This window comes from Vigna unguiculata, chromosome 3 (assembly GCF_037176805.1).
Source record: "Vigna unguiculata cultivar grain cowpea cultivar isolate G323 ecotype 2 chromosome 3, ASM3717680v1, whole genome shotgun sequence".
Classification (NCBI taxonomy): Eukaryota; Viridiplantae; Streptophyta; class Magnoliopsida; order Fabales; family Fabaceae; genus Vigna; species Vigna unguiculata.
The window spans coordinates 1,196,658-1,208,744 of record NC_140794.1 but is presented as its reverse complement, the minus strand read 5'-3'; the positions used below and the strand labels follow the sequence as shown (position 1 = coordinate 1,208,744).

Here is a 12,087-nt window from a genome sequence, read left to right as displayed (position 1 = left end):
TTTACAAAGACAAGCCTGATAAGATGTTTAACTTTATTTATTAGGTTAACAAGCATGCATCTAATAATTTACAAATATATAAGCTTATCTAGTTATATTTGGGGTATACCTAGCACTAAGAAGAATGAAAAGCATCGGAAAGGCATGGAGTCAGAATAACAAGTACAAGAAAACATTACTTATCCATGCCTCAAGAGTTCAACAGGCATATAAGTGGCGATGGATTTCGTAGGCATATGTCAAATTCCAGAACTTCGAAGGAATAGGACTCCAGATATTCCATTCTTGACTGCAGACACACCATCCATTCAAACTGCTGTCTGCAAACCTGCCTCTTCATAACCCAAGATACTATGCTGTCAATTAAAAGGAAAAGACTATGTCGACTATAAAAAACCAAAATAGCCTCAAAAGAAAATTTGAGATCAATGTTTTAAAATTCAGTATATGAAAATCACAATTATGAACCTATAAGCGATCGAAAGCAGAGTTTATATATACCTAGCTGGCTGCAGGCAATGCCAGAAGTCACTCAGGAGGAACTAACTTCATTGCGAAATGTAAACCTGTCTTCATAGATAAGAAACCCGTCATTTTCAAAGTTCTAAAATTCAGAATTCTTATCATTGTAATCACTGTATTCCTCGCCATTGAAATCACCATAATTGTCATCTCCGTCAGAGAATTCATCCTCACCCTGCAGAACAACCCCACCAGCAGATAGTTAATTTTCACTCTGATAAAAAACTAATTTTGCATTTTAGTTTCTTTTCGTCAATCGTTCTCATCTTAAGCCTCTCTCATATATGATAATAAATTTAATAATAATCTCACTGGACACTAGACGTTTTCCATATAAGATTCCAAAGTTGGTAACCCATTTTATAAGAAACTGAATTACAATTACAAGAAAATATTACATGCAGGTGTTATTGTTTCTCGTTAAAATGGAAGCACATGATAAGTGAATACTTTACATGCGACCAATTAATCCATTTAGGTAAACATGATAATGAAATTATGATAAGTAAATACTTACGAGTTCTTTTTTCATTTTTTCTATTTTCTCCCCCAATTCAGTAACATGCTGACTCAGAGCCTGCACAAGTTATACAAGATCAAACGATACACCAGATACAAAAATGAGAAAAATAGATATGTAATTTAAAAAAATAAATAAAATAAAATTTGAACCTCATGCCGTTGCATGGCTATTGACCGCTGCAATGCCTTTGCCTTTGTTAGAAGGTTTCTAGGCCTTAGAGTCACAGGTCGCCTATAATTCTTTCCTCGATAGTAAATAAGAGAAAATCCTTTAGGAACTTTATCTATTGCTACTAGTATTCCACCACTCTCATATTCCAGTAACCTAGCTGTGTCTTCAACAAAAGCAAGGGTCTTTTGTTTTGTTATTAATTTAACAAGTTCTCGATGCCTCCAGTGCAAATGCATATTCTCAATGACACCGTCAAAAACACCACGTATACCTGCAGATTATCATTAACAGCTGTTCATACTGGGCATCATTGTAATAAAGAAACTTTTACACAGCAACATGTTACTCACCAAGTGGCAAGTATGCTTTCATTCTTAAACCAACTGAACGGAACATAACACGTTCTTCATCTGTGATTGTTTCCTTGTCATAATCAGGGCCAACTGGAACCAAAGATGCTTCTATTTTCGCTAATAGATTTTCTGCTCTAAGCCTTTTGGCTTGGGCCTGTTCATGCAATTGGAGTTTTAAATATTAATATAGCAAATTAAAATTAAACTTGAACTTTATAAAACTGCAAGAAGACAAGCATGTACCCCAGCAACAAGTAAAATGATAAGTTGAAACTTGAAGGATTTAGATAGACACAAATCCAGAATTCCAACCTAGGGCTATCTGTCTTATCAATATTTATGCCCTTTTTAGTGCCACTTCTCATGTCATGGTTCCATTAAAGGATCAGATGCTGAGTTTTACTAAAGACTAATGCACGCAATGAAGTTATCACATTTCTAAGATTCAAAAGCCCCTGATGTCAAGCTGAACTTTATAGACTGCGTGACAAGGGTCGTTAAATATTTTTTTCTACACTAAATTATTGAAAGGTCCATTCCAAAGCTTTCATCACTAAAATATAACCCCTAAAAGGCAAACATAACATCCTAAATTTTTGGAAACCTAAAAGTAGGTTATAGTATTTAACTCCAACAAGTCAAGATCTTGCAACAAAAGGAGATCCAACGAAAATTATGACAACGAAAGGAATTCCAACGAAAGGAGATCCACAGATAATGACCCAACAATCTAATGGTAATCTGCAGAATATTCCAACAAGTCTCTTCACAGTGAAAGTGTGAAGCAAACAACTCCAGTTTGATTCCAACAAGCAAGGCACTCTCAATATAACACAATTACTTTCCCAAGCATATAACCTTCACAAAACCAGTAGATACTTACAAGAGCTAGTTTACATTCAATTTTTTTGGCAAGCTTAGCATTCTTGGCTTTGGCAACCTCTTGCCTCATCCTCTCACGTTCTTCAGTAGATATATCCCTTCCCCAGCATGCTTGAGCCTCATAGAACTCAGCCAATGATCCTGCTTGGGATTTTGATTCATCTTCCCTTGAAGGAGCTATGTCATGAACTTTGCACCGCACCTTCTCCTCAACATCCTGCACATGTTTTGTCATTTCCTGTCTTTGAGCAATAACAGTAGCCACACTGGTTGGAACAAAGTCCTTCCCACGATATATTACAATGTAATATTTGTTCCGCAGGAGTAAAGTACCTCCTGTTAATTTCTGCACCATGTAAGAAAAACAAAACTAGTCGATGAGCATGAGTTAGCGACAAATGAATGCACCATTTGACTATGTAAATAAAATTTAGCATTTACAACACAGAGTCAATGCAGAAAAACAGGTTAGCATCTTCAATATAATGTCATTTGTATGAGAAAATAAAAATAGTTCAACGCAACCTAGTGAATGATATTTTGACAACAACAATTGGAGAAAATGGATTAGCTCAAGTATATCAAATTTTTTTCATTACACTTCGTTTTCTTATTTGCTAGATGAAAAACTTGATGGAACACGCAAAACAACTAATTCTCAAAGATAAAATCATAAAGAAATTGTAAATTTTGCTGGTGACTATTGGTTATTATATCTCAATTAACCAAAACTATAGCCAACAGCTTCAGAAAAAGAATCAGGGATACTTAATTCTAACAAATATCAGATTTGGTATCCACCATTGAAGACATAAGGGGCCTTTGACATATTAACCGCTCCATTAATTATAATAATTCAATCGTTCAGTTTTTCCATTTTATTAGGCTCAGCAACCCATTACACATTTTCAACTCAACAGTCAGTACTCTGTCCACAATATATATTCTTCTTTACACATAGTCAATTGCACAAGCAACTAACACCAAATACGAAATTACAGAGCACAAACCTTCAGCTCCTGAGCCATCAGTTCATTGTTTGTATTCACAATACCACGCTTGACTCCAATCTTTGCAACTAAACTTTTCTCCCAAAGCCTGAGAATAGCAGATGCCAGACCTTGAAGGTTTCTATTTCTCCCTACATAAAGATCAGAACAAAACTCATATTAGTGAAAGGAACAAAAATTAAACAAAACAGTATAGCAGCCAAACATTACCCAAGGCAAAGTGACATGGAAGAGATTTAGCAAGTTTCCGCATATTCGTGAGTTCATCATTGGTCAGTCGTGGATGCATTCCAGCAGGAAGAAGCCTAAGAGGTGTCTTGTAACCAGGAACTGTGGGGGGAAGTAAATCAGCATCAATTGGAAGTATTCCGGTGCCCCACCATTCAACAAAACGTGGACCAAAGCCATCAAGCATCCTGTTAAACTCCACTTCTTCTGGCGTCATGTTCTCCTCCTTCCAGAAAACTGCCTCACTCTTTGCCAGCAACAGCGCTGCGTCACCGTCTGCTGGCACTGGAATTCGATCATCTCCTTCCTTTTCAATTGGTTGCATTAGCCCTTGGTAATTTCTACCTCGGTACACCCACATATAACTCCCGGACCTCCATATAACTAACCCTCTAGTTCTACACTGCGCAAGGCCACAACAATTCAGTTCAGAAATTATTCAACATTCAACACAACATGATAATATCCCTTCCCACACCAACCCTAAGCAGGTGCTAGATTCACATTGAATCATTCAAAAATCATATTGACTAAAGTAATTTTAAGTAAATGTTCATATGTTTGGTTTCATGTTGTGAATTTGATTTCGAAACTAAAATTAAATTTTAAGTTAAAAAACTGTAGGTGACTTGCATTAAATAAAAAATCTTATTCAGAATGTTGAATTGTACTACTAACTTGCTATTACAATAAAATATCAAAATGTAAATTACCAATTTTAACCAAACTCAATTTCGCAATCAATTCTATTTAAAATCAATTTTGCAAATGCTCATCACTCAAACACAAGAACATTAGTTATTAACACAAATAGAGATTGCATAGTGAAGGAAAAAACCTCGACAATTTGATGAGCCAACTTCATGTTCTGAGCAAGAAGCTCGTGAAACTTGAGTCTCACCAACTCGCAGTTGCTCCACTGACGGTGAATCTTGTCGAGCACGGCTCGCGTCAGCCCAGCTTTGGGGATAGTGACCTTCTCCTTAAGACTCATTCCCAGTGTCCGCAACCGCCGCAGCTCCTCCTCCTCCAGCGTTTTCTCCGCCAGTGTCGCTGCATTAACACTCCTCTTCTTTAGCTTCTCCTTCTGGTGTTCCTCGTGCTCCGCGTGCTCTTCGTACTCTTCCCCTTCTCGCTTGTCCCACGGTAAAAGCGCCTCGTCGGGACGAAGCCATTCGCGACGCAGGAAATCGTCGTCGTCCGCGTGGTCGGCGGAGGTTAACCCTAAGTTGCGCAAACGTAGGGCGATTCTTTCGATGGCGTTGGTGGCTTTGTCGGCGGGGCGGAGAGGGGGAATAGGGGCGAACAAATCATCGTAGTCGTCGTGGCGAGTTGTTGGGAGAGAGGATAAGGTGTTGAGAGCGCGAACGCGAATGCAAACTTTGAGTGAGAATGTGAATTTGAATTTGGAAGAGGCGAAGAGAGCGTAGGAAGAGGGTAAAGCGAGTGGGAGTGATGATAGTAAAGCATTTGTGACGTTCAAACGCATTTTCAGTTACAGCAATCACTTCTCATTTTCACTTTCTTCCAATGGAAAGAATCAAAAACTCAAGACACCCAGAGAAAGATTAGATTACAAGGCTGCACCAATTCTTGTGGGTTATGTCTGGATTCGCGACTCTGTGGGAACTGAAACTCTACAACACATTCAAGATATTTTATACCGTTAAGTTAATATCTCTTTGTCTATGTTCTATAATACGAACCCCTATAACTATTAAATCGATAACTTCGTTTAATTAATTGGAGTTAAACAGATATTTCGTATTCATTTCCTTGTAAAATTTTAAATTGAATAAAAACAAAGTTTAATACATTCGTACTTTAGTATAAAATATTTTACATCGTCTGTGTTAACATTTATTACAATAAATTAAAATCTAATACTTACAATAATTTTAATTTTATATACATTTGACGCATCACGTAATATCATAACAGTGTATAACTTTACAAGGAAGAAAAAAGGGGATACGAAAATAAGATGGGTGAAATATATTGCAAGAGATAGCTAGAAAATGCATTCACAATTTATGTTTTACAATTTAACAAACTGCAGAGGAACGTAAACTTATTGCAAACTATTGATCAATTACACATGTGAACCGTTGCTGGGTAGCGGGGAACTACACAAGAATTCTTTGATAAACATGTACGCAACGATTCCCATAAGCAATATTTTACAAGATAATAATAAAAGAATCTAATGTTAATCATAACCTTAGATAGATGATGCTGATAAGGATCAATTAATTTCGATTTTGAGAAGGACTACTAGAGAGGGAAGAAGAAGAATTGAGGATCTCCTGACCCAGTTCATTTATTTTGCTGAGAAGAAGCATTTGCTCGGTCTCCAGCTGTGCTACGTACCCTTCCATTGTATCCTCTAGACTTTCTAACTCGCTCAAAGTTGTTGTCAGTCCTTCAAGATTTCCATCCTCTATTAATGATCGAAACTTTTTCAACATCTCTCTCATCTGATAAAGAGTTCAATTTCAATAGTTTGTCAGAATAGCCGAGTAAAATGAAAATGAGAATATGATCATATTCCATACAAAAAAAAATGAATAGAAAGTCTAACGAGATTTCAAGGCAACCATAACTTCATTCTCAGATAAGTGTTTTCTGGCATGCAGGATGACCTCACCTGAATAGGAATTTGGTGTGATTTACTTAACGAAGATGGTTGAGAGTCTAGGGAACTTCTTGTTTGCATCTCTGGAACTTTTCTTGTAATTTGGATGTGTATCTCGCCACTTTTAACCCCTTGGAGAGGTATCCATTTGTCAGACATCTGGTTTGGAGGTAACCTTTGATATTCTACAACACATTCCCCTATACTTGATGTGGGTAGTAAAGCATTATGGTCCCTAACATGCAGTGTCAGGGGACTACCATCGTCAAGGAACTCTAAGGTTTGGTTCCAACGAGGGTTGAGAGTTTTGTGTATAACCTGCCACATAGTGCCACGCAGAAAAAATCAAGCCTTGCAAGAGTGAAACATCAAGAACATGCAATGCAACGGAAAATTGAACTTGTGAAAGGAATAACTGTCGTAACAAATAAATGGAAAGGTACAATAAAAAAATAATCTGAATGAAAAGACCAGAGATTTCCCCTCTGGAGAGTATTCTAAAAAAAATTGAGATGGTATATGTTAGCACTTATTAGTAGTCTTTTACCACAAATATAATCATCAATTAATGGCAGCCCAATGAAATTAAAAAAGACAAGATTAGCAATTTATAATCATAATTGTGACATAATCATCATCAGTGACAAGAAACTACAGTCATAACCATCATCAGAATTCTAACCTTTGTCCTCCGCTTTAAGTTCCCATAGTTCACCCTCACATAAGGATCACTTGTTCCTCGAAGATCGGCAGCAATAAGGTCTCTTGCTTCAATCACAACAAGTTCTATCCAACCATTGGTTGAACCCTGTGTATATCAAAGGATTAGTACATGCTAGAGCTTGAAAAGAGAACGCGGCAAGAGAAAACTCCGCATGGGTAAATAACTGAAGTGATAATAGACCTACTATTAGCTTTGTACATCATTTTGCTATATAACTTGTTCAAAAGAATTGCTAATTTCCTTTTGAAAAAACTTACCCTTGATCCTTCTTGGTCCTCCACCCTAACTACTTCAATTTTAAGTCTTAATTCACCAGAACTCACTCCTTCAAGTGGGATCCATTCATCCTTGATTGACCCGTCCCCTAGTCCTTCCAAATTTACATTTGCAGTACCAATATTTTCATCTCCAAAAATTTCTTCACTGAAGCATTTTACATTTAGGTATTCATCACCATCATTCTCATCAAAATCAAATGATTCATTCCAGGAAGGATTTGTAGTAGTAGTAGGAGCAACCTTTGTTCTCTTACCAACCTGAAAAGATTATCAACAACACAATAAGATGGAGTTGTTATGAACATACATTGCGTAGGTTATCTTTACGTGGCAGAGATCTCACATTATCAATTAATACTAAGTATTCAGAATCCAGTAGAGAAAACTAGTATCACTGACCTTTCCATATTGCAATTTGACGTATGGACTAACTTTTCCAGATCTGTCTTTTGTAACGAGATCCTTTGCTTCTACAATTGTTATCTTAAGTTTCCTTCCAGTTTTTGACAGAAGAGTTGATGATCCAATAAGTGATCGCTGAGAATTAGTACGGAGGTTGTTCAAGCTATGTGAACCATCAGAAAACTGCCACTCTTTTACTACAATCTTCACCTTTAACTAAAAAATGGATTAAAGAGTTAACACGAATAAAACTTTCATTTACTATAACAATTTTATTGTGATTCAGAAATGTAAAACAAATTTCATTTTAAGTGCAACAATGTAGTTGTAAGGACATTTTGATGGTAGCTCTTTCATGAAGAAGTCAATGAGATAATACGAACTTGATACAATAAACCCAATCAACATAAGATGAAAAGAAAGCTAAATCAACAGCAAGTTCTACTCCATAAGAACAGTCAATATGAAACTTTACCCCTCCGTGCATTTAAATGATCTGGACTAATGATAATTGCGAGATACAAACAATTCGTGAGCTTTTTAACCTAATTAGGTTGAGCTTTTAATAAATTGGTAATTGACATGATACCAGAGTCTCTATAACCAAGGAGTTTAATCATGTTGTTTAAATGTGATTACATAAATAATATAGAAGAGTTAAGTCATTCAATCAGATTAATTTTCTTAGTACTTAAACAGCAAATAGATATTTTAATTAGGAAAGAAGAATGGCTCTGTACGCTTTGGCTAGATGAAAATCAAACACTGCTAATGTAATATAACCAAATTGAGTCTATCATAAAGCAAAGAGTTTGACAGAAGACAAGGAACTAATTATTACACGGGTCATGAATATTGTACCTCTGCTGAGTTGGTACCCTCAAATGGGACAACCATTTCAACTTCATCTCCACAAAACTTCGCATGTTTTGCTATTGCACTAGAATCAGGTCCTATTGCCCACATTATTGTTGAATCATCTTCAACATGCCTCATCTTAAAGACCAAAAAAAAGTTAGCCTAGAATTGTAGATGATAAGTAGTTTCCACAGAGATTAAAGAAAATGCTAGTAATAAATAAATATATAATTAATATACGGCTACCTCAAAAGCGAGCATATAAGACAGTACCTTGATTTCACAACTTGCTAGGTGGTCACACTTTACACCGCTGGAAGGACGCTCATAAAGATTGAAGCGAACAATTCCTGTATTATCATGTAAAACCATATTAAATGTAGTATCCCACGTTGGATTTGAACCATGACTCAGACCCGTCCTCCTTGTCAATTCCTCCACTTCTACCTCTACAAATGTCTGTAGGTCCTTGTCATCCAGGTTGCTTTCTGAACATCCATTGACTGTGCTATTTTGTTGCCTCAAAGATGGGCTACTCTTGAAGCAACTCCAAGAAAGTTTGTCTGCTGAAATCACTGACACGTATATAACGCCTCCAACAGCAGTTTTCCCCAAATTAACCGCAGGCAAACTGAAACAACGACGTCGAGGTTCCACCATGGTTTTAACCAACGTATCGGTAAAAAGTTTATCCTGTATAGAGTTAGAAAAGGAAACTTAAATTCTCCAAGAATGTTCAGAAGAAACTTAGCATGTGACGCAAACCATGAGATTTCATTTCCTAATCATAGCTATAGAAATGACAGATATAATAGGCTTTTACTAAACATTTTCACAAATTAGATTCTCTGGAACACACCAGCCATGGAGAAACCCCAGGCAACTCAGTGGCTGATTGGCTTGCTCCGCTTCCAAAGGCAATTCCTATTCTCACTTCAGGTGTGGAGGAAAATGAATACAAAAGTGCCTTTCCATCTAGAATTGGAGTCACCAAAAGCTGCCAAAAAATGTGATTATTAGACTACGAAAAGAAAAGTGACCAATTCTAACCTCGTAATTCGCTTTGACATCCGCTGCTTAATTTTCTACAGCTTTTTTCGTTTCATTACAGAGAAGCGTAAATCCAATAGGAAGCTATTTTTACATACCTCACCCTTTATATGAAGATTGTTAATCACAATTCTGGCTGTTCCAACGGAAAGCTTAGCAAGCATCAAAATGCTCATCTCGCTTGTGTCCCAATCAAAACTCAATTTCAGGACTCGCTGTCAAAATCAAATACCAACAGAATTCCGCATTGAAATCTCACATGTGGGCACACATCGACATTTATAGTCATAGTGCAGCAGGAATCGTAAACTGGAACTTAAATCAACATAACAAGTGCAATAGAAAATAGGGATTTCACATATAGTTACTTAGTTGGCCTTTTTCTCTGCCGCATTTTTAAAGATTTATATTGTCAACTTCTTAGACAATCTGATGTGTCGTAAGAAGGGAGGTTCCATGTTAAACATGAAAACAAGGTTCAAAGTCCTAGTACTATGATAAGTTCATATTTTTCTTGTACATAAGTTGAGCATATTAGAGACCACACAACAGAAGCAGTTCAACAAGAAGACTACCAAGAATAACAAAGATTGTAGTGAAAGTAGTGTTGGTGATCCAAGGAGTAAAATAATAAGAACAGTAAAAAGGATATTTCCAGGAATCTATTTTAATTAAATTGTGAAAAAGCTGTATAGGAGTGATATCTGAAATCTGATGCAAACTGAAACCTGATCACCCGATGTTGACCATCGCATCCCTTGAAGACCCAAACTTGGAGGGCATGATCCAAGTGAAAACTCTTGCACCTCAACTTTTTCCTGAAGGAAGGATTATTTTAGTTTAGTGCACATCTTCCAAGTTGAAACTCTTCTATAGATGAAAATGATTGTTACTTACTATAAATCTTGGTTTTCGGAGCTTTAAGCGTTTCTGAAACACAAAAGAAAGACAAAAGTCAATAAATTAATTCCAAGACAACAGTAATATTGCAGATCTCCAATACAGTACTCTGTAAGCATAATTGCAGATCTTATGGTGCAGATTCCAATGCAATAGACTTCTATAGGCATAATTACAGATCTTAAGGATAATAAAGCAATTTACTCATATGCCAAAAAATAAAAATGAAGCAGAATATAATCATCTAAGTGATGGAAGAAAACATATGCAGTCCTATCTAAATGTGGGAAAGCGAATCATAAAATTTAAATGTTGAATAAAAATGTAATTACACCAATGCATTAATTGGGAGGTGAGGAAATTTTACTTCAACTATGGCTGATAACCTTCTTGAGAACTTGGGGTTAAAATAGTTAGACCATACTTGTGTCAGCAGCAGATTCAACCAGTCGCAGTGTTCCAATGGTGTCACTGGCTACAAGTACAGAAAGTTGAAGTAAGCTTCAAGAAGCTCATTGAGAATGTGAAAGGGAGAATTGGAATGAAGAAGTTACCGAGGTTTTGAGTAGGATCCGATTCCATTTCTTATTCAAGTCTTCCTCCAGTAGTTTGCGCTGATACTTCCCATACTGCGAATAAATGAAGTATTGTATTGCTACCGTAACAGCAAAGGAGAACATGGCATTGATGTGTGGCAAGGAATATTCTTTCTCGAGATAACCACAGAACTAAGACTAATTGCTTCAATGACTCTTCAAATTCAACAAAGCCCCTACGCTTAGTATAGTTTACGCGGTAATATAACGTTAACTGCTACAATCTACTGATCTTCTTGTTAACTCGTTGATTTGGTATAATTTTTGTACTTTTCTCGTAGACAATTACACAGTGAAACACTAAACGTTAATAACTCTTTCGAGAAGAATTCGAACAATTGTGAGTGACTGGCTACTTCTATTAAACTCAACCCCCATTTGTACTTGATCTAATTTTAAATTAGCTTTGAAAGACTTGGATTAACACCTCAAAGGGAATAACTGAGACACATTGCTACAAGGAAAAAAACATTTATGAAATTCAAAGCAATGATTGAAAAGGGTGAAAAAAGAGAGAGAAGAATCGCGTACTTGCATAGATGCCCATAGAGCAAGAGCAAGGGAAAACCAATTGGAGAAAGAAAATAGCCATCTGTGAATAGCCCAAGCAATGAAAATGAGAGGAAGGAGGAGTGAAACCCAGCCCGTCTTCTCTTTCACCTTCACCACATGGTCTAACAAGTCCACTGCAGCCTCTTCAAGGTGAATAGGATTGAACCTTTTCTTACTACCGGTACTACTCATGGCAGTGAGGGAAATAAAACCAACTTTCTGTTTTCGTGAAGATGATCTTAGCAGCTATGTATGGTAGTTCTGGGAAAACTATGATGGGAAGAGGGTAACAAGAAATGAAAGAAAAGAAAAGGTAAGAGAGCATAGCAAGAAATGCATATCCCTGGAAGATGAGGAATGGAACATTTGGGAGAAAATGGAGGCATATGAGAAAACTAACAAA

The 12,087-nt window shown here is 36.6% G+C and overlaps 2 protein-coding genes across 3 annotated transcripts; both read right to left on the bottom strand.

Moving 5' to 3' along the window:
- Positions 1-5,339, bottom strand: LOC114179353 (CRM-domain containing factor CFM3, chloroplastic/mitochondrial-like). 2 transcript variants are annotated; one of them, XM_028065676.2, is made up of 9 exons: positions 4,528-5,339; positions 3,672-4,092; positions 3,462-3,592; positions 2,453-2,797; positions 1,567-1,723; positions 1,195-1,487; positions 1,040-1,099; positions 502-697; positions 1-356 (listed from the first exon to the last, which is right to left on the bottom strand). In XM_028065676.2, exons 1-8 carry the CDS (start codon positions 5,176-5,178, stop codon positions 605-607), a joined length of 2,151 nt encoding a protein of 716 aa, XP_027921477.2. In that variant the 5' UTR covers positions 5,179-5,339; the 3' UTR covers positions 1-356; positions 502-604. The 2 variants fall into 2 exon arrangements, with proteins under 2 accessions (XP_027921477.2, XP_027921476.2); XM_028065675.2 differs by having other exon boundaries at positions 1-334; positions 4,528-5,338.
- Positions 5,340-5,661: 322 nt separating this feature from the next.
- LOC114178103 (synaptotagmin-4-like) lies at positions 5,662-12,087 on the bottom strand. Its single transcript, XM_028063816.2, has 14 exons — positions 11,664-12,087; positions 11,091-11,165; positions 10,904-11,011; positions 10,534-10,566; positions 10,365-10,454; positions 9,735-9,851; positions 9,446-9,583; positions 8,860-9,279; positions 8,590-8,724; positions 7,726-7,944; positions 7,306-7,584; positions 7,007-7,132; positions 6,337-6,642; positions 5,662-6,166 (listed from the first exon to the last, which is right to left on the bottom strand). The coding sequence occupies exons 1-14, from the start codon at positions 11,874-11,876 to the stop codon at positions 5,939-5,941; spliced, it is 2,487 nt and encodes an 828-aa protein (XP_027919617.2). The 5' UTR covers positions 11,877-12,087; the 3' UTR covers positions 5,662-5,938.

Excerpts from the sequence above, each read along its gene's own strand:
- LOC114179353 (XM_028065676.2), bottom strand. The coding sequence starts at position 5,178 with ATGCGTTTGAACGTCACAAATGCTTTACTATCATCACTCCCACTCGCT. Across the intron at positions 1,100-1,194 it reads TAGCCATGCAACGGCATGAG|GCTCTGAGTCAGCATGTTAC; the intron begins GTTCAAATTTTA and ends TAACTTGTGCAG. Across the intron at positions 698-1,039 it reads AAAAAATGAAAAAAGAACTC|GGTGAGGATGAATTCTCTGA; the intron begins GTAAGTATTTAC and ends GTTGTTCTGCAG.
- LOC114178103 (XM_028063816.2), bottom strand. The coding sequence starts at position 11,876 with ATGAGTAGTACCGGTAGTAAGAAAAGGTTCAATCCTATTCACCTTGAA. Across the intron at positions 10,455-10,533 it reads TCCGAAAACCAAGATTTATA|GAAAAAGTTGAGGTGCAAGA; the intron begins GTAAGTAACAAT and ends TCCTTCCTTCAG. Across the intron at positions 8,725-8,859 it reads TAGCAAGTTGTGAAATCAAG|ATGAGGCATGTTGAAGATGA; the intron begins GTACTGTCTTAT and ends TTGGTCTTTAAG.